At 50.5% G+C, this 21,532-nt stretch overlaps 1 protein-coding gene across 2 annotated transcripts in view; it reads left to right on the plus strand.

The window, feature by feature from the left end:
• The window catches only part of LOC119958476 (aldehyde oxidase 1-like), a 267,334-nt gene that overhangs the window by 151,426 nt on the left and 94,376 nt on the right, over positions 1-21,532 (plus strand). For both annotated transcript variants that reach the window (XM_038787024.1, XM_038787034.1), the window contains exon 20: positions 4,825-4,918. In XM_038787024.1, coding sequence (XP_038642952.1) covers positions 4,825-4,918 — 94 coding nt within the window. The remainder of the gene's footprint in view (positions 1-4,824; positions 4,919-21,532) is intronic.

Raw genomic sequence — 21,532 nt, forward strand, 5'->3', positions numbered from 1 at the left:
AATCGTCAATCCATGTTAGTACCTTGCCTCGAATACCATGGGCCCTTATTTTACTCAGCAGTCTCCCGTGAGGCACCTTGTCAAAGGCCTTTTGGAAGTCAAGATAGATAACATCCATTGGCTCTCCTTGGTCTAACCTATTTGTTATCTCTTCAAAGAACTCTAACAGGTTTGTCAGGCACGACCTCCCCTTACTAAATCCATGCTGACTTGTCCTAATCCGACCCTGCACTTCCAAGAATTTAGAAATCTCATCCTTAACGATGGATTCTAGAATTTTGCCAACAACCGAGGTTAGGCTAATTGGCCTATAATTTTCCATCTTTTTTCTTGTTCCCTTCTTGAACAGGGGGGTTACAACAGCGATTTTCCAATCCTCTGGGACTTTCCCTGATTCCAGTGACTTTTGAAAGATCATAACTAACGCCTCCACTATTTCTTCAGCTATCTCCTTTAGAACTCTAGGATGTAGCCCATCTGGGCCCGGAGATTTATCAATTTTCAGACCTTTTAGTTTCTCTAGCACCTTCTCCTTTGTGATGGCAACCATATTCAACTCTGCCCCCTGACTTTCCTGAATTGTTGGGATATTACTCATGTCTTCTACTGTGAAGACTGACGCAAAGTACTTATTAAGTTCCTCAGCTATTTCCTTGTCTCCCATCACTAGATTACCAGCGTCATTTTGGAGTGGCCCAATGTCTACTTTTGCCTCCCGTTTGTTTTTAATGTATTTAAAGAAACTTTTACTATCATTCCTAATGTTACTGGCTAGCCTACCTTCATATTTGATCCTCTCCTTCCTTATTTCTCTCTTTGTTATCCTCTGTTTGTTTTTGTAGCCTTCCCAATCTTCTGACTTCCCACTACTCTTTGCCACATTATAGGCTCTCTCTTTTGCCTTGATGCATTCCCTGACTTCCTTTGTCAGCCATGGCTGCCTAATCCTCCCTCTGATAACCTTTCTTTTCTTTGGGATGAACCTCTGCACTGTGTCCTCAATTACTCCCAGAAACTCCTGCCATTGCTGTTCTACTGTCTTTCCCACTAGGCTCTGCTTCCAGTCGATTTTCGTCAGTTCCTCCCTCATGCGCCTGTAATTACCTTTATTTAACTGTAAAACCTTTACATCTGATTCTACCTTCTTTTTTTCAAATTGCAGACTGAATTCTACCATATTATGATCACTGCTTCCTAAGTGTTCCCTTACTTTAAGATCTTTTATCAATTCCTGCTCATTACATAACACTAAGTCCAGAATAGCCTGTTCCCTCGTGGGCTCCATCACAAGCTGTTCCAAAAAGCCAGATGGGTCCCGGCGTTCTGCGGGCGCGGGAATACCTTGCAGCGCGTTCGGGTCCTTGCACGCGGTCTCCGTTGTTTTTGGGGTCCTGGGCAGGGGCTTCCTGGGGCAGATTGGGCTAGGTCCCATGGTCTGTTCCCTTCCTGGGCGCTCCTGGGGTCGGAATTTGAAGTCGGCACAGTGGGGCCTCCATGTGGATTTTTCTTTCTTCCATCACCAGGTAGGTCGGGTTGCTGGGCGGGCCTCTCCGGGTCGGGTCGCTGGGCGGGTCTCTCGGGGTCGCGTTGAGCCGTGTCGTGCCGTCGGTGGTCGGGTCGGGAGCTCCGGGAACAAGGCCGGGCGATCCGGGGGCTGGCGTCGGTTGTTAGGCCGGGTTTGGAGCTCTGAGGCCCGGGTCGGCTCCAAATCGAGGTCGGGGCTTCACTTCCGGTTTGGGCCCGATCTTCTCCCAGGTCACGGAGGTCAGGTCGGGTCACAAAGTCTCCAAGGGACTCGGAGGATCTTCAAGCCTGCAACAGAACATAAGAGAGAGAGGTTAGTAATAATGTTAGCTTTAGAATTAATTTTTAAAAGGTTAGAACGAGTATAAATAAAGTTAAAAGTGGATCTGTTGGGGAGAGCTTGCAGAGAGTCGCCTCGCTCCGGCGCCATCATCTTGCATCTCAGGCCCTGTTGAGCTGGAGATCATTTTCATGAATCCGCTGGAAGACCTGTCTGAGGCAGGCGTTGTGATCCTCGGGCGTTGTGGACCAGACGATCACATCGTCCACATAGACTCGCACCCCCTCGATGCCCTCCATCATTTTCTCCATGATGTGATGAAATACTTTGGAAGTTGACATGATACTGAAGGGCATGCGGTTGTAGCAATCGCGGCCAAACGGAGTGTTAAACGTGCACAGCTTCCGACCTGACGCGTCCAGCTGTATTTGCCAGAAACCCCGGGAGGCGTCCAGCTTGGTGAAGAATCTGGCATGAGCCATCTCACTGGTCAACTCTTCAAGCTTCAGAATCGGGTAGTGCTCTCGCATGATGTTGCGGTTCAGGTCTTTGGGATCAATGCAAATGCGGAGTTCACCAGAGGGTTTTTTGATCCATACCATGGAGCTGACCCAGTCTGTTGGTTCCGTGACCTTTGAGATGATGCCCTGGTCTTGGAGGTCTTGCAGCTCCTTTTTCAGGCGATCCTTGAGAGGAGCCAGCACCCGGCGTGGTGCATGGATCACTGGGGTGGCGTTCGGCTTTGGCAGAATTTTGTAGCGATATGGGAGCGTGCCCATTCCATCAAACACGTTGTGGTATTGTGTGAGGATGTCGTCTATCTCGGCCTGGAGATTCACATCGGTCGAGGTAGTCGCTGGTGTCGAGGACATGGTGTGGACTCGCTGGACCAGATTCAGGAGCTTGCAGGCGCGAGCAGCTAGCAGGGACGCCCTGTCAGGCCGAACAATCACGAATCGTAAAGTTGCCTTGAATTCCTTGTGAGATATCCCTGGCCGACACGATCCACTGGCAGTTATGGCACTTCCATTGTAGTCGAGGAGTTGGCATGCTGGTGGAAGGATACTTGGCCGGTCACGGATGCTGTCGAGATCTGACTGCGATATGAGGTTTGCAGACGCACCGGTGTACAGTTTAAATCAGATGCGAGCCTGGTTGACTGTGAGGATAGCACACCACTCGTCATCGGAATCCAGACTGAGGATCGAGAGGCAGGTTGCTGGTGCAGTGGGGACCAGCTCGCGTGTGGTTATGATGCCCACCTGATATGGAGATTCGAGGCAATCAGCATCGGGATCCGTTGGGGTGTCGGGATCAGCATTCTGCATGTCTTGTTGTACCGAGCGGATGCTTCTGCGCCGCATCTGGGATCGCTGGCTGATAACCGGTGGAGCAGATCTGCAGCAGGCTGCGTAATGGCCAGGCTTCCCACATTGTCGACATCGCCATCCTCTGGCTGGACATTGCTGCTTTAAATGGGCGGAGCCACAATTCGGACACGTCATAACGCTGACGTCAGCGCGTTCCGTGCGCCAACGCACATGCGCAGTGCGATCGGCCGACGTACGCACCTAAGCTTTATGGTTCTTGGCCTCGTTGTCCACCTGGCTGTGGCGCGCATGCATCAGGACCCGGGAAAAGCGTGCGAAACGGCCATTCTTCTTGATACTCAGGCCTTGCATTTTTAAATGGCCTGCACCCGTTCTGCTTCGTGGGAGTCCAGTTTTGCAGTTTCCGCCGCTCTGGTGTGGGAGTAACGATTCTTGGCATGCTCATGGACCACGCACGTCTCAATAGCGATGGAGAGAGTTAGCAGTTTGATTTTGAGGAGCTGCTGCCGCAGGGAATCAGAGTGGACCCCAAAAACAATCTGATCCCGGATCATGGAATCAGCCGCCGAGCCGTAATTACAAGACTGCGCCAGGATGTGGAGCTGGGCCAGGAAGGACTGAAAAGGTTCATCCTTACACTGAAGTCACTGTTGGAAGATGTACCGTTCAAAGCTCTCATTCACTTCAATGTCGCAGTGGCTGTCGAATTTTATCAGGACCGTTTTAAACTTTGTCTTGTCTTCGCCATCGGCAAATGTAAGCGAATTGTAGATATGGATGGCGTGATCCCCCGCGGTCAAGAGAAATAGCGCAATCTTCCTTGCATCTGATGCTGCCTCGAGGTCGGAGACCTTGATACACAGGAGGAACTTTTGCTTGAAGATCTTCCAATTGACAGCGAGGTTGCCGGAGATGCGGTGAAGGCTGGATGTTGTCCATGTTGCTGGATGGCCGCTTTCTGGTCGTTGCAGAGTTACTCGAGGTAGGTTTGGCAGGATTAATAGCACTCTGCTACCATGATGTGTTCGGCGGGTTGTTTTGACGTTGACTGCAACTGGATGCAGAGAAGCTAGGAACAAACGTCTAACACCGCAGATGTTCCAACACTGTTTTATTTAAACTAAGAACGGCTGTACATTTACAGCCGTGGGTTGACACTCTACTAATCCTACTGATGACCTCTTAGTGGCTTGACCAGACTTATGGCAATAACGCCCACTGACTTGTGCACTCTGACTGTCTCAGTGTCTGGGTCCCGAAAAGAGCGGGAGTCTTAATGCCCTGTGAGCTTTATAGTGGTGGTGTCTTGTCTGGTGATTGGTTGTTCTGTGTTGTGTGTTCATTGGTCATCCTATGTGTCAATCACTGCCTGTCTGCATCTCATTATATACATGAGTAGATATTATGACAAGAAGGTGAATTAATAGGGCAGCACGGTGGCCTAGTGGTTAGCACAACCGCCTCACGGCGCTGAGGTCCCAGGTTCGATCCCGGCTCTGGGTCACTGTCCGTGTGTAGTTTGCACATTCTCCCCGTGTCTGCGTGGGTTTCGCCCCCACAACCCAAAAATGTGCAGAGTAGGTGGATTGGCCACGCTAAATTGCCCCTTAATAGAAAAAATAATTGGGTAATCTAAATTTATTTTAAAAAAGGTGAATTAATGCCTGTGCTTTTAACATCTGTACCTAGGATGCAATTCAGCACAAGTCCTTTTATGCCCAAAGAAAACTGGAAAATGGAAATGTTGATGCTGCATTTGAAAAAGTTGACCAACAACTGGAAGGTACAGTTAAAGATTGCACAGTTTTATAGATTGTTACTGTGTGGATTATTGACTAACATTGCTCCGAGCATTTTAACTTTTGTAACAATGTTCCATTTAAGTCACTGTCTGTGTGGAGTTTGCATATTCTCCCCGTATCTGCGTGGGTTTCACCCCCACAATTCAAAGATGTGACGGTCAGGTGGATTGGCTACGCTAAATTGTCCCTTAATTGGAAAAAAAAAATTGGGTACTTTAAATTTAAAAAGAAAGTCTAACAACACCAGTTAAAGTCCAACAGGTTTGTTACAAATCACTAGCTTTCGGAGAGCACCCCTTCCTCAAAGGAGCAGTGCTCCAAAAGCTTGTGATTCAAAACAAACCTGTTGGACTTTAACCTGGATTTATAAAATAGGAATGTTTCAGTCTATAATTATTCAGAGGCTCACTGGCTATGGGTGGGATTTTCTGGTCACTCCTGCCCCAAGACTGGAAATTTCTGCCTGAAGTCAACAGATCTTTAGATGGTCTGTCAAACTGTCAATGCTCCTGATGGTTCTGCCATTTATTTTAGAGCTCCCACCTAAATTGGATCTGCCAAAATGCATCACCTCGCATTTGCCTGGGTTAAATTCAATTTGCCATTTTTCTGCCCAATTTTGCAGCCCATCTATATCCTGCTGTATTCTCTAACAATCTTTATCACTATCCGCAACTCCTGAAATCTTAGTTTCATTCGCAAACTTGCAAATCAGACCAGCTACGTTTTCTTCCAAGTAATTTATATATATTACAAACAGCAGAGGTCCGGTACCAACCCCTGTGGAACACCACTAGTTACAGACCTCCATTTGGAAAAACACCCTTCCGCTGCTACCCTCTGTCTTCTATCGCCAAGCCAGTTCTGAATCCATTGAGCTAGTTCACCCCTAACCCCGTGTCATTTAATCTTTTGCACCAGATTTCCATGAGGGACCTTATCAAATGCTTTACTAAAATCCATGTAGACAACATCCACAGCCCTTCCCTCATCATTCATTTTTGTCACCTCTTCAAAAAACTCAATTAAATCAGTGACACCTGACCACCCTCGTATAAAACCATGCTATCTGTCGTAAATAAGACCATTCACTTCCAAATGTGCATAGGTCCTTTCTTTGAGAATCTTTTCAAACAATTTCACTATCACTGACGTCAAGCCACACTGCCTATAATTACCCAGGATATCCGTGGAACACTTCTTTTTTTTTCTTTTTTTTATTGAGTTTTCATATTTTATATTGAACAAATAACAAATTATTAGAGAGAGAAAAAAAACCACGCAAAAATTAACATGTATATTTACAGGTAAGCATCTTCGTAATAACAACTGTGGCCGCCCCCTTTAGCCGGCATACATATTTTACATTCCCCAATATGGCCGAGGCACATGTTTATAGGCATTTATTTACAGTTTGGTTGGTTTTGGGCCTTAGCTAGCCATCAAACCCCCATAACGAACCCGTAGCCCCCCCCCCCCCGGCTACCTTCCCCCGATTCCCGTCCATTTTCCCCTGATTCTTGGCCACCCGATTATTCTTCCTCTTGTACGTTGGCCACAAACAGGTCCCGGAACAATTGCATGAATGGCTCCCACGTTCTGTGGAAGCCGTCATCCGACCCTCGGATGGCGAATTTGATTTTCTCCATTTGGAGAGATTCCGAGAGGTTGGACAGCCAGTCTGCAGCTCTGGGCGGTGCTGCTGACCGCCAGCCAAACAGGATTCTACGGCGGGCGATCAGGGAGGCAAAGGCAAGGGCGTCCGCCCTCCTCCCCAGGAATAGATCTGGCTGGTCTGAAACCCCGAAGACCGCCACTATCGGGCATGGCTCCACCCTCACCACTTTGGACATAGCCTCGAAGAAGGCTGTCCAGTACTCCACAAGTCTGGGGCAACACCAGAACATGTGGGCGTGGTTGGCCGGGCCTCTTTGGCACCGTTCACATCTGTCCTCCACCTCCTCATACGGTTTCTTGTTAAGTGGGCTCTATGTACCACTTTTAGTTGCGTCAGGCTGAGCCTTGCGCACGTGGAGGTGGAGTTGACCCTATGCAGTGCTTCACTCCAGAGTCCCCACCCTATCTCAATCCCCAGGTCGTCCTCCCATTTCCTTCTTGTTGCGTCCAGTATGGTGTCATCCCTTTCTACCAGTCGGTCATTCATGTCACTACAGTTCCCTTTCTCTAGGATACTTGCGTCCAGTAGGTCTTCCAATAGTGTCTGTCGAGGCGGTTGTGGGTACGTCCTTGTCTCCTTTCGTAGGAAGTTTTTGAGCTGCAGGTACCGTAGCTCGTTCCCCCCAGCTAGCCGAAATTTCTCTGTCAGTTCGTCCAGTGTTGCGATCCTGTCGTCCATGTATAGGTCCCTGACTGTCAGTGTCCCCCCGTCCTGCCTCCACCTTTTGAAGGTGGCGTCAGTCAGTGCTGGTGTTAACCTATGGTTGTTGCAGATGGGAGCCTTGTCCGACATTTTGGTCAGGCCAAATTGCTGCCGCAGTTGGTTCCAGGATTGGAGGGTGGCTGTCACCACTGGGCTGCTGGAGTGTTTTTTGGGTGGGGATGGGAGTGCTGCCGTGGCGAGGGCCCGGAGGGAGGTCCCCATGCAGGAGGCCTCCTCCACACGCACCCACTCGGCTTCTGGATTCATCCCCTTACTCGCTCGGCTGTTGCCGTCCAGTGGTAGAATTGTAGATTCGGGAGGGCTAGCCCCTGGATTTTGTTTTTTGTAGGACCTTCTTTGGGATCCTAGCATTTTTAACCCCCCCCCCCCCCCCCCCCCATACGAACGCCATGATAAGTTTGTCCAGCACTTTGAAAAAGGCCAGGGGTTGTAGATCGGAATGGATCTAAACAGGAAGAGGAACCTGGGCAGTACGTTCATTTTGATCGTCTGGACTCTCCCCGCGAGGGAGAGTGGGAGTGTATTCCATCTTTGCATGTCCTTTTTTACTTCCTCCGTCAGGCTGGTGAGGTTCCATTTGTGGATCCCTTTCCAGTCATGGGCTATTTGGATCCCCAGGTAGCGGAATTTGTGTCGGGCTTGTTTGAACGGCAGCCCCTTTCGTGCTGCCCCCCCCCCCCCTTGCGGGTGTACTGGGAAGATCTCGCTTTTGCTCATGTTGAGTTTGTAGCCCGAGAAGGCTCCAAACTCTTTCAGGAACGCGATGATTCCGTCCATGCTGCTTTGTGGGTCCGAGATGTAGAGGAGCAGATCATCTGCATGGAGTGAGACTCTGTGCTCAGCTGGAAGTATTGGGAGTTGGTATTGTTGGTCCGTACACTCGCCATGGGAGCGTTGTATAGGAGTTTTACCCAAGCGGTGAACCCTGTTCCAAGCCCGAACCGCTCCAGTACTTCTATGAGGTATTTCCATTCGACTCTGTCGAAGGCCTTTTCTGCGTCCAGGGAGAAGATCACCTCTTGTGTTCTCTCCCCGGAGGGGGTCATTATCACGTTCAGCAGGCGCCTGATGTTCGAGGTAAGCTGTCTACCTTTGACGAAGCCCGTCTGGTCCTCTGTGACCACCTCAGGTACACAGTCTTCTAGCCTTTTGGCTAGGATTTTGGCCAGTATTTTGGCGTCTGCGTTCAGCAGAACCCTTCTTGAATAACGGTACAACATTGGTTATCCTCCAAACCTCTTGAATCTTACCTTGAGCAACGAGGAAACAAAGATTTCTGTCAGAGGCCCAGCGATTTCATCTCTTGTCTCCCTCAGTATTCTGGGATAGATGCCACCTGGCCCTGGGGATTTGTCTACCTTAATGATTTTTAACACACCGAACACTTCCTCCCTCATAATAACGATGTGTTCTAAAGTATTGACATATCCCTCTGAGACACCACCAATCAGCTTGTCCATCTCCTATGTGAATACCGATGCAAAATACTCATTAAGGATCTCACCTACTTCCTTTGGGTCTGCGCATAATTTCTCTCCTTTGTCCTTGAATGGACCAACTCTTTCTCTAGCTACCCTCTTGTTCCTAATATAGGTATAAAATGCCTTGGGATTCTCCTTAATCCTTTCTGCCGAGGATATTTCCTATGTCTTATGGTCTTATCTGCCCAGGATATCTTGTGATTCCTTTTTGCCCTCCTAACTCTCTGCCTGAGCTATTTTCTACTTTCCTTGTATTCTTCAAGTTCTTCATCTGTTTTTAGTTGCCTAGACCTCACATATGCATCCTTTTTCTTTTTGACCAGGCTCGCAATTTCCCTGGTCATCCACGGTTCCTGAATCCTGGGCGGAATTCTCCGACCCCCTGCAGGGTCGGGGAATCGCCCGGGGCCGGCGTAAATTCCTCCCCCGCCGTGGCCGGAATTCTCCGCCACCTGGGAATTGGGAATCACGGCCCGCCAATCGGCGTGCCCCCCGTGGCGATTCTCCAGCCCGCGATGGGCCCAAGTCCCGCCGCTGACAGGCCAATCACGCCGGCGTGGTTTAAACCACCTCTGTGCCGGCGGGATTGGCGGTGCGAGCGGGCCCCCGGGTGAGGGGCACGGGGCGATCCGACCCCGGGGAGTGCCCCCACAGTGGCCTGGCCCGCGATCGGGGCCCACTGATCGGCGGGCGGGCCAGTGCCGTGGGGGCACTCTTTTTCTTCCGCCGCCGCCACGGCCTCCACCATGGCGGAGGCGGAAGACACCCCCTCCACCGCGCATTCGCCGGTGGTGATGTCAGCGGCCGCTGACGCACCGGCACATGCGCGGACCAGCGAAGGCCTTTCGGCCAGCCCCGATGCCAGGCGTCGCCAGCCGGCGGAGCGGAAACCACTCCGGCGCTGGCCTAGCCCCTAAAGGTGCGGAGAATTCCGCACTTTTTGGGGAGGCCCGACGCCGGAGTGGTTGGCGCCACTCCACTACGCCGGGACCCCCCGCCCCGCCGGGTAGGGGAGAATTGCGCCCCAGGTCTTTCCTTTTCTTCGGCATGTGCCTGTCCTGCACTCCCATCAACTGTTCCTTAAAGAGCTCCTAATGTGGAGTCAAATGTGGATTTACCCTCAGCCTGTCCCAAACAACATCTTCCAAATTCTGCCTAATCTGTTTGTAGTTAGCCTTCCCCCAATTTAGCACCTTAACCCGTGGATAACATTCGTCCTTTTCCATGAGTATCCAAAAGCTTACGGAATTCAGTTATGCTTCCCAAAGTGAGAGGGTCTTCATTCCTCATGAGGCAGGGATGCAACGCATTTCTGAGAACCCCACTCTTTCCTTGCAGTCTGGCCTCTCATGGGATCTCACTCAGGAACCTCACAGTTGTCCCAGTGCCGATCCTCTCCTTCCCCCGCCCACTTTCCAGCTCCCACTAAAGACAAGTACTTCCTCAGGGGTGATTTGGGAACCAGCCCATAAAGGAGGACACAAGAAGGGATGCCTGCATGCCAGCCTCCAGCACCCTTAAAGCAAAGGGTGCCCTGAAGTCAATGGGAAGTAAGGCCTGCTAGCGATCCCTCTCTCTGAGATTGAACCTGTTAAATTCACACCAATTAGTCTCCCCATGAGTCTCGTTAAGTATGAGCTTCCCCGCTGAGAGATGTGGGCCCCATCAGTGGAGCAACGGCCCTGTTTCTTTACGCCTCTCAGGTGCACTCCTGTGTGATAACAATATTGGGCCCAGGATAAAGAGGAGCTGCAGAAACCACCGCTAATTGTTGGAAGCAAGACCTTCTCTATTCATACCACTGGGGAAAGGTTTGCACTACTTTCAAAATGTCACTCTTCGGGATATTGGATGTGTTTGGTGCAAGCATAGAAGAATGGACTCAATACGCAGAATGTATGTGCTACTTTTTCAGGGCTATTGCTATAATTGGTGAAGGGCGCCAGACAGTGATACTGTTGACTGCCTGTGGAGTGCCCACCTTCAGTGTAATCAAAAGCCTAACATATACCCCATCCCCAGACACAAAGTCATTTGTGGAGTTTGTAATGCTAGTGGCGAATCATTATGACCCCATTATAACCATTGTGCAGCTGTATCATATTAATGGGGCTGAAAGATCCCCAGGGGAGCCTCTAACCAAATTTTTGACGCATCTGAGGAAACGAGCTGAATTTTCTGAGTACGGCCCTTCTGTTTCCAAAATGCTATGGGACAGATTGGTCTGTGGTGTGAATAATATGGCAACTCAATGGAAGATACTCGCTGAGCCACTGCTCGACTTAAAAGGCTGGGGAAATCTCACTGACGAGAGAGAGTGCAAAGAAGGGGGTGCAGGAGTTATAAGGTATGGAAGTCAATCGTGTGGTAATCTGGCGCATGGCATTCCTTAAAATGGGAACCCCCGGAATTCCACCATGGATGGAATACCGCTGAGGTCAGGGCCGATAGGACCAAGTCGACCAGGAAAGACCCATCCCCTGAACCAGTAGAGGAAAACCCTAGACGATCCGGTGTGTGCAGCCGGAGAAGTCATACGGTGCAGAAACCACAAGAGTGGACAGTCAGCCTACCACTCCACTAGAGATGGACGTCAACCCAGATCCTGCACCTTTCTCTCAGAACAGTCGGAGAATGGCTTTATGCAGCTAAACTGCAGCACAACACCCCAACTTTTCCCCATTAGTATCACCGTTTAAGTGATGTGGAGATGCCGCCGTTGGACTGGAGTGAGCACAGTAAGAAGTCTTAGAACATCAGGTTAAAGTCCAACAGGTTTGTTTCAAACACTAGCTTTCGGAGCACTGCTCCTTCCTCAGGTGAATGAAGAGGTATGTTCCAGAAACATATATACAGACAAATTCAAAGATGCCAGACAATGCTTAGAATGCGAGTATTTGCATTTAATTAAGTCTTTATAGATCCAGAAATAGGGGTAACCCCAGGTTAAAGAGGTGTGAATTGTCTCAAGCCAGGACAGTTGGTAGAATTTTGCAAGCCCAGGCCAGATGGTGGGGGATGAATGTAATGCAACATGAATCCCAGGTCCTGGTTGAGGCCGCACGCAGGTGTGTGGAACTTGGCTATTAATTTCTGCTCGGCGATTCTGCGTTGTTGCGCATCCTGGAGATCAGAGGCTGAATGCCCTTGACTGCTGAAGTGTTCTCCGACTGGAAGGGAACATTCCTGCCTGGTGATTGTCGCGCGAGGTCCGTTCATTCGTTGTCGCAGCGTCTCCACGGTCTCGCCAATGTACCACGCTTCGGGACATCCTTTCCTGCAGCGTATGAGGTAGACAACGTTGGCCGAGTCGCACGAGTATGTAGTATTTACCGCGCACCTGGTGGGTGGTGTTCTCACATGTAATGGTGGTATTCATGTCGATGATCTGGCACGTCTTGCAGAGATTGCCATGGCAGGGTTGTGTGGTGTCGTAGTCGCTGTTCTGAAGCTGGGTAGTTTGCTGCAAACAATGGTTTGTTTGAGGTTGCGCGGTTGTTTGAAGGCAAGTAGTGGGGGTGTGGGGATGACCTTGGCAAGATGTTCATCTTCTTCGATGATGTGTTGAAGGCTGCAAAGAAGATGTCGTAGTTTCTCTGCTCCGGGAAAGTGCTGGACAACGAAGGGTATTCTGTCGGTTGTGTCCCGTGTTTGTCTTCTGAGGAGGTTGGTGCGGTTTTTTGCTGTGGTGCATTGGACCTGTCGATCGATGAGTCAAGCACCATATCCCGTTTGTATGAAGGCATCATGGGGACCATGGGGCCCGGGCAATATCGGGAGGCCGCACGACATGTGTGCCAGGGCCAATGTGCACAGGTACGCGATACATACTCGTGCGACTTGGCCAACATTGTCTACCTCATACTCTGCAGGAAATGCTGTCCCGAAGCGTGCTACATTGGCGAGACCATGCAGACGCTGCAACAACGAATGAACGGACATTGCACGACAATCACCAGGCAGGAATGTTCCCTTCCAGTAGGGGAACACTTCAGCAGTCAAGGGCATTCAACCTCTGATCTCCGGGTAAACGTTCTCCAAGGCGGCCTTCAGGACGCGTGACAATGCAGAATCGCCGAGCAGAAACCTATAGCCAAGTTCCGCATTCATGAGTAAGGCCTCAACCGGGACCTGGGATTCATGTCGTATTACATTCATCCCCCACCATCTGGTCTGGGCTTGCAAAATCCTACCAACTGTTCTGGCTTTAGACAATTCACACCTCTTTAACCTGGGGTTACCCCTATCTCTGGATCTGTAAAGACTTAATTACCTGCAAATGTTCGCATTCTGAGCTTGGTCTGTCATCTTTGACTTTGTCTATAAATATGTTTCTGGAGCATACCTCTTCATTCACATGAAGAAGGAGCAGTGCTCCGAAAGCTGGTTTGAAACAAATCTGTTGGCCTTTAACCTGGTGTTGTAAGACTTCTTACTGTTCAAGTGAACAGTCATTCCTTGGAAATGGAATTGGACAGGGGCGCCACTGTCTCAGTTATTGGCAGGCAAACATTTGAGAAGATCAAATCAAGAGTACAATGTCTACGGTTTATCGGATACTGAGGCAAGACTGGCCACACATATAGGAGAATCACTAGCCACAGAGGGGACCACAATGTCCCTCGCAGTGTATGGAAAGTAGTCCGTAAGGCTACCGCTGATAATAGTGAAAGGTCATAGCTCGGGTTTACTAGACCGTGACTGGTTGCAGCACCTCTGCCTTGATTAGCAGTGCATTTTGCAGATGGGCTCAGGAGGCCTCTACGAGACATTGGGGAAATATCCTGAGGGTTTTCCAGGTTGGCTTGGGGAAAATCGAAGAAGCCATGGCAAAGATTCATGTCGGCTCTGCGCACAGCGTAAGTACTTTTGAGCTTACCCGGTTCACTACGTGTTGCGCCAAAGGTTGATGCATTTTGCCATAGAATTTGACTCTGACAAGACAGAAGTGTACTGGATCTCTCTCCAAAAATCTCGATACAGTTCAGCAAGTAAACTTGTTATGTTAACTTTATTTATAAGTGGCATTTGAACTGTACTAGATTGCTTAATTGAAGTTAGCAGCAGGTATAGACAGTGGACGGGGTTCTCCATCGGCCGATGTTGAAATGAGGAAAGGCGATTGGGCGGAGAATCGGTTTTGACACCAAAATCGTGGCCTCTGCCGATTTCATTCCAAATAGCAATTCTCCGGTGCTTCAACACAGCGTCAATGTGTTCCACTCTGCACTACAGTAAACGCCGTTGGCATATGATGAGCAGTCCTGACCCGGTACTCTGCAGGGTCTCCGTGATTCTCTCCCTCCATCGGGCAAATTCCTGACGGCGAGGAAATTGTGAAACAGATGCTGTGGCTGATAAGGGTAGTGGTAGAGAGTGGTAGGACACGGCGAGATTAGACCGTGGGCTCCCAGCCCTGACACTGATCGGGCTGGCTGGGGTGGGACCCTGCCAGAGCCGGGTGGGGACTCTGCCAGGGTCAGGTGGGGGAAGGGCCGTGGTGAACCCCCACAGGACTTGGGTGGTCAGGCATGGACCGCCTTTGCAGCAGCCTGCAAGTCAGCCATCTTGCTCGTTCTGCAGTGACACTGGCCGCATGGGGGCCCCTACCCCACATTTCACCCTCTACCCTACCACGCCTGCACCCCACCCTCCGCCATACCAATCCGCCTCCTACCGACGCCCATTGGTGGGACGTCACACAGCCCATCCAAGGGCAATGTCCACTGTAGACACTTCAGGGTGGGCAGGACGAGACCGTGGAGTGTACAGTTGGCAAGGGCAGGGCCAGCCGATGGTACCTCTGGCAGCAGGGACAGGTGCCAGGGCCAGAGGCCCTCACGGTTCCAGGCTATGACAGGGCAAGGGGATGGGGGAGGAGGGGAGGGACATGGGGGGGCAGAATCCGCAGTGCCAACCAGAGCCAGTGTAACCCGGCTGACATGTTGGATCTGGTTGGGCATGGGGGTGCGCATGAGGGAACGGCAGTCCTTGTCCGACGAGGAGGATGCAGGGGAGGGTGCGGATGGACAGGACATGGGGCCCGGGCAATATCGGGAGGCCGCACGACATGTGTGCCAGGGCCAATGTGCACAGGATGCTCTGATCACCTCCAGATTCACCGACCGGAGGTGGGGAGTGGGGGGGGGGAAGGACTGGCCAGGGGCACGGACACTGTACCCACCTCCACCCCTACTGCCGGCCCACCTGCAATCCCCTCCTTGATACGTAACTGCCTTACTACAGGGTGCGGGCCCTGGGTTGACAGTAACAGCTAGTATGTCCACGGGATGGAGGATGATGACAACCCGCTCTGTGATGAGCTGTGGTGCTCTGCATCGTTTGAGAATGTCTGACTTCTGACAACGGTAGCACTTTCCACCGTCCACCTGGGTGATCCCTGCATGAGAGCTGACCATTCCATCATGTGATCCCATCGAATTCCCGGGGTGGCGGAGGTGGAGAGGGTGGTGGACGTGGGTAGGGGTGGGACACCGGAGCAGTGAGCGCTGGCTGAACTATGGTCCCTGAGCCAAACAGACCTCCAACATTTGCCCATTCCATCCCCCCCCACACCAGCACTCTGCGGCCAGCCCAGACCAGCCCACCCCTCTGACAAGAGCACCAAGGCAGGTTGCAACATTGTGAACAGGTGTATGATGTGACAATATATATATACAGATATGTACCCTAGCCCCTTTCGCTAAACTGTGCCCTCCACCTGTGCCAACTTTTTTTTCAGAAGTATTTTATTCAACAAATTTTCAACATTTTTGAAATGCAACACCCAAACAACCCCCAAACCAACAAGACATCACCCCATCTCAACAGTAACCAGCTCCCAAAAGTGCATGATAAGTAAACCCCAACAATTGTAGAATCCCTCCTTCACCTCCCTCAGCTCAAATTTCATCTTCTCTCGAGTCAGAAACTCCCATTAAGTCCGCACTCCAAGCCGAGGTGCCGGGTGGAGAAGCTGACCTCCACCCCAACAAGACCACCTCTGAGCGATCAGCGGCGCGAAGGCTAAGGCATCCGTCCATGCACCCGCTCCCTGCAGCTTGAGCTTGTCTAACACCCCGAATTGGCTCTGGGGGGCCGGGTTTCACGTCCACAGATAAGACCCCGAACACCATCCTCCAAAGCTTTCTGGCTTCGGACAGGACAAAAAATTATGAACATAGTCCAAAGATGTGCGGGTTCGATGGATTGGCCATGCTAAATTGCCCGTAGTGTCCTAAAAAAAAGTAAGGTCAAGGGGGGGTTGTTGGGTTACGGGTATAGGGTGGATACGTGGGTTTGAGTAGGGTGATCATTGCTCGGCACAACATTGAGGGCCGAAGGGCCTGTTCTGTGCTGTACTGTTCTATGTTCTATGATTCGCAGGGCCCCTTCCGCATCGCTCACAGGCGTCCTCTACCCCCTTGAACAGCCAGCTCATCCTTGATTTAGTGAGTTGTGCCTTGTACACTACCTTCAGCTGTATCAGCTCCAATCTTGCACATGAAGTCGAGGCATTCACCCTCTGCAGCACTTCACACCGCAGACCCTCTACTAGCATCAACCCCAGCTCTTCTTCCCACTTCACCGTAACCTATCCTCCTCCAGGATCTTCCTGTAAATCGCAGAGATGACTCCTTTCTCCAACCCCGCTGCTGACAATACCTCCTCCAACAAAGAGGAGGCTGATGCTACAGGGTAGGTCTGGAAAACCTTCTTTACAAAATCCCGCACCTGCATGCACCTCAACCACTCCATCTATTTCAACCCATATTTCTCTCCCAACTCTTCTGGACTCACGAATCGCCCCCTCGAGGAATAAATCTTTTATTTCCTTAATACCCCTTCTCCTCCCATCCCCAAAACCTTGCATCCATTCTTCCTGGCTCAAACCCATGATTCCTCCTAATCGGTATCCCCCCTGACCCAGCGCTCAATTTTAAGTGCAGTCTAAACTGCCTCCAAATCTTCAGTGTGACCACCACCACCTGACTCCCCGAATACATTCCTGGGGTCATCGGGAGTGGCGCCGTTGCCAGCACGCACAACACCGAACCCTTGCAAGTGGCTGTATCCATCCTTACCCACACAGTCCTCCCTTGCACCATCCTGTCACTTTCTCAGCATTCGCTGCCCAATAATAATAAAGCAAGTTTGGCCAGCCCCCTGCCCTCTACAATGTCACCCTCCTAACCCTGGCTACCTTCCCCAAAAATGAACGAGGAGATCAACTTGTCCACTCCCTTGAAGAATGATTTAGGTAAAATACCGGCAGACACTGGAATAAAACAGGAATCGCAGCAACACATTCATTTTGATTGCCTGAACCCGGCCTGCTAACAACAGAGGGAGATTGTCCGACCTCGACAGATTGGCCTTCAATTTGGCACAAAACTAATAAAATTAAACGTCCGGAGCCCTGCCCAATCCCGAGCAGTGCTAACCACCATGCTGCCCATCCCTAGGTTCAACTTGTATCCCGAGAATGTCCCAAACTTCTGGAGCAGCTTCATTATTCCTCCCATCGATACCTTCAGCTCCGAAATGTACAGCAGCAGGTCGTCAGCATACAGGGACACTCTGTATTCAAACCCCCCCCATCTTCATGATCCACTTCTGTTAATTCCTGATTCTTTGTGGCCGGTCTGGACTCAATAAAATCTGAGATGGATTTGCAGGTATCATATCATTTAATAATAACTAACTTGCAAGGCTGACTCAATCCATAGGACCTCAGGACACACACACTGTCTTCTGAGAGCCCAGGATAAAGAGAACCTCAGGACAAAGGAACACTGGAGATATACTTCAAATTACATCAAGATTCGCATACAAACTTCCCATTGGTCATTTTACACATCTCCTGACCTGGTCATATATCCTAATTGGCTCACTTCGCATTTTCCCAATCCTGGCCTCTTGTTACCCAGCATCCTTTTCACTATTCTCTCCACGAGGCAAAGCTCCCCTCCCCCTTCCTAGCCATGCTGTGCTCATCCCTTTGTTCTCTGTCTGTGAACTCATTACCCTCAGGGTCCTACTGTCCATCATATTCGTTTGCTCACTTCCTCACTTCCACATCTGATTCCTTAGAACAATGGCCAAAGGCTCTATAATGCAAACAGAAGGGGAGCCATAGGGCACCTCTGCCTCTTGCCCCGATGCAATGCGAAATACCCAGAGTTTGAATTATTTGTGCACCCTTGGCTCCTAAGGTAGCAGCCGCACCCATGGCACAAACTTCGGCCCAATCCCAAACCTCTCCAATACCGCCATCAAATAACTCTACTCCACCTGATCAAACGCTTTCTCTGCATCCGGTGCCTCCACCACTTTCATCTCCCTTCCCTCCGCCGAAGAAAGGACCACATTCAGCAAGCTCCTCACGTTCGAGAACAACTGCCTTCCCTTCATAAACCCCATCTGGTCCTCCCCAATCACCCTCTGCAGACACCCCTCCAGCCTTAACATGAACACCTTTGCTAGTGTTTCGGCATCTACATTCAGCAGAGAAATGGATCTATATGATTCACAATCCATTGGGTCCTTATCTTTCTTCAGTCATAACGAGATGGAAACCTGCCCCATCGGTTGCGGCAAGACACCCATGCCCATCACGTCTTCAAACATGCCCATCGTCAGCGGCACCAGCTTGCCTTTAAATTTCTTCTAAAATTCAGTCAGAAACCCACCTGTCCCACTGTCTTCTTTGCCTGCACCCTCCCAATCACCTCCTTCATCTCTTGCATCCTCGTCAGCTCCTCCAAACCTGCTCTCCGAACTTCGGATACTCCAGGAACTTCCTCATCACCCATTCCTCCTCCAATGTCTCCGACCTATACATGTCTCTGTAAAATTCCTCAAATACTTTATTAATCTGCTCCGGGGCCACCACCAACTTCCCCAGCTTATTCTGTACCCGAACTATCTCCCTCGCCGCTGTCACTCTGGAGTTGGCCGGCCATCATACTTCCTGCTTTCCCTCCATACTCCTATTCCCTTCACCTTTCTCAACTGACGCACCGCCTTCCCCGTGGACAATTGATCGAAGCTCGCCTGCAACTCCTTCCTCCTGGCCAGGAGAACCGGCATACCTTCCATCCATCTCTAAAATCTCCTCTATCAGTCTTTGGCGTTCTTCCTTCTCCGCCCTGTCTACCCTATTTTGAACAAATTCACCTCCCCCTCATTACTGCCTTCAGAGTCTCCAAAACTACCGACTGCGAGATCTCCCCTGTGCAATTAAACACCACATACACCTCGATCACCTTCCCAATCTTCTCACAGAAGTTCCCGTCTGCCAGTAACTGCACATCCATTCTCTGTGCTGGCCTCTGAACTATTCCCTTTTTCAAACCACATCCATCTAATGCGGGGCATGTTCCGAAATCACAACTGCCGATCTCCAAACCCCAGCCAATAGTGCCTTTCCCATCATGAGGAAGTCAATTCTTGAGTACACCTTGTGTACCGAAGAGAAAAAAGAATCCTTGTGTACCTTTGGGAAGAGGGGCCTCCATGGATCTACTCCGTCTAGCTCCAATAAGCCCAGCCAGCACCTTCACCCCCCTCCCCCCCCGATTGAGACACATTCACCTTTGGTTCCAACACCATGTTCCAACCCCCCCACCCAACTACTCAGCTCATGGGTATCTAGATCTGGGGTGGCATCCAGCACCTTTTTCGCAAACCCCACATCATTCCAGTTGGGGCCATATGCGCTCACCAATGCCCCAACCTCCCCACCAACGCATTCAAAACGACCACGTACCTGCCCCCTTGTTGCTACCACCTTCTCAATCTGAAACCTCACCCTCTTGCCCACCAATACCACTATCCCCCAAGCCTTAATGTCAAACCCCGAGTGAACACAATTCACGATGCCTATGTTACCCGTGCTAATTTATTTGCTTTGTTTGGCCCTTGTTCCGCACTAGAATCAATCATTATTTGTCGATGTACCATTTGTCAATGTACTCTGTCGATTATTCTTTTTGTCTACCATGTACGTGCTGGGTACATTCTCTTGGCCGCAGAAAAATACTTTTCACTGTACTTTGGTACATGTGACAATAAATCAATCAATGACTCACCCAATCCTTCCTGAGCCTCACCTGATCTTTCACCCTCAGATGTGTTTTCTGCAGCAACACTACATCAGCCTTTAAGGTCTTCAAATATGTGAAAACCTTTGATCTCTTCACCGGGCCCCCTAATCCCTGCACATTCCACGTCACTATTCTGACTGAGGGTCTCTCAACCCCTCCCCGCCCTTCCTATCCGCTATCATCATAATCCCAGGTCCTGCCTATCAGACCTAACCCGCCACATCCTTTGTTACTGTCAAACCACCCCCCCTCCAAAAATCCCAGCAACTACTTCTCCTTACCAACCCCTCCCCCCTTTCCACACCTCCCAGGCCCATCAAAACTTGTTCGACCAGGGCCCGACGACCGTGGCCCCTCCCCCACCACACTCCCGTTCACTAGCCAAACTCTGCTTGCCCCTGCCCAAGCCCCCTCCTCACAATCCCCTCTTCCAACCCAATTCCAGAAAAAAAGAAAAACAACCAACAAAACCATTGCACATATCCCCAAGCCCAAAGTACTTATAACAAACTCTAAAGACAGCTAAACTGCCTTCCCCCATTCAACCAACCCAAAGACCCCTACATTACTGCCACAATACAGAAATGAAAAACTATAGAAAAGGGAAACAAAGATAAAGCACAGTCCTCCTCTCCTCAGTCCTGGTCCCATTTCCAGTCCCATCTCTCATTTCAGTCCCAAACCATCAGCCTGGCGAACACCTCCACCGTACTGAAGTAGAATTCCCTCGAGTTGTATGTCATCCTCAGCTTCGCGGGGTAAACCACTCCAAACCGCATGCCATCTCTGTAGAGTGCCACCTTCACCCATCCGAAGGCCGCCCGTCTTCTCGCCAGACCCGCCGTCAATCAATAATAATAATCTTTATTAGTGTCACAAGTAGGCTTATATTAACACCGCAATGAAGTTATTGTGAAAAGTCCCTAGTCTCCACACTCAGGCACGTGTTCGGGTACACTGAGGGAGAATTCAGAATGTCCAATTTACCTAACAAGCACGTCTTTCTGGAATTGTGGGAAGAAACAGAAGCACCCGGAGGAAACCCACGCAGACACAGGGAGAACGTACAGACTCCGCACCGACAGTGACCGAAGCCGGGATTCAAACACAGGTCCCTGGTGCTGTGAAGCAACAGTGCTAACCACTGTACTATCATGCTGCGATTCTTGGTCTATTCACATGACAGTACTCTCCCACTTCGCCTCTTGCCGTTGCTTCATCCAGTTCAGGACCTGCTCCTTAATACGATACCTGTGGAGGCAACCCATTCGTTTTTGGCTTCGGCCTAAGCGGCCAATGTGCCCTGTCCAGCTCGTATCGGGAGGATTCTTCTCCCTCCCACATCAAATCCGCCAGCATCTTTGTGAAGTATTTGGCCGGCCTCGGATCGGCAGGCCCACGACCTGAAGATTTTGCCTCCTTGACCTGTTCTCCAGGTCCTCCACCTTGGTTCTCAGTCCTTTGTTGGCCTCCGCAGCTCCTCACCCATCGAGGTGATCTGATCATTGTGCTGCGACATAGCCTCCTCCACCCCTTTCAGCTTCTCTCCTTGCTCTCGTTATCTCCACTGAAGTCTTCAACACAGCCACCTTTACCGAAGTAATC

The sequence above is a fragment of the Scyliorhinus canicula genome, chromosome 2 (assembly GCF_902713615.1).
Source record: "Scyliorhinus canicula chromosome 2, sScyCan1.1, whole genome shotgun sequence".
NCBI lineage: Eukaryota > Metazoa > Chordata > Chondrichthyes > Carcharhiniformes > Scyliorhinidae > Scyliorhinus > Scyliorhinus canicula.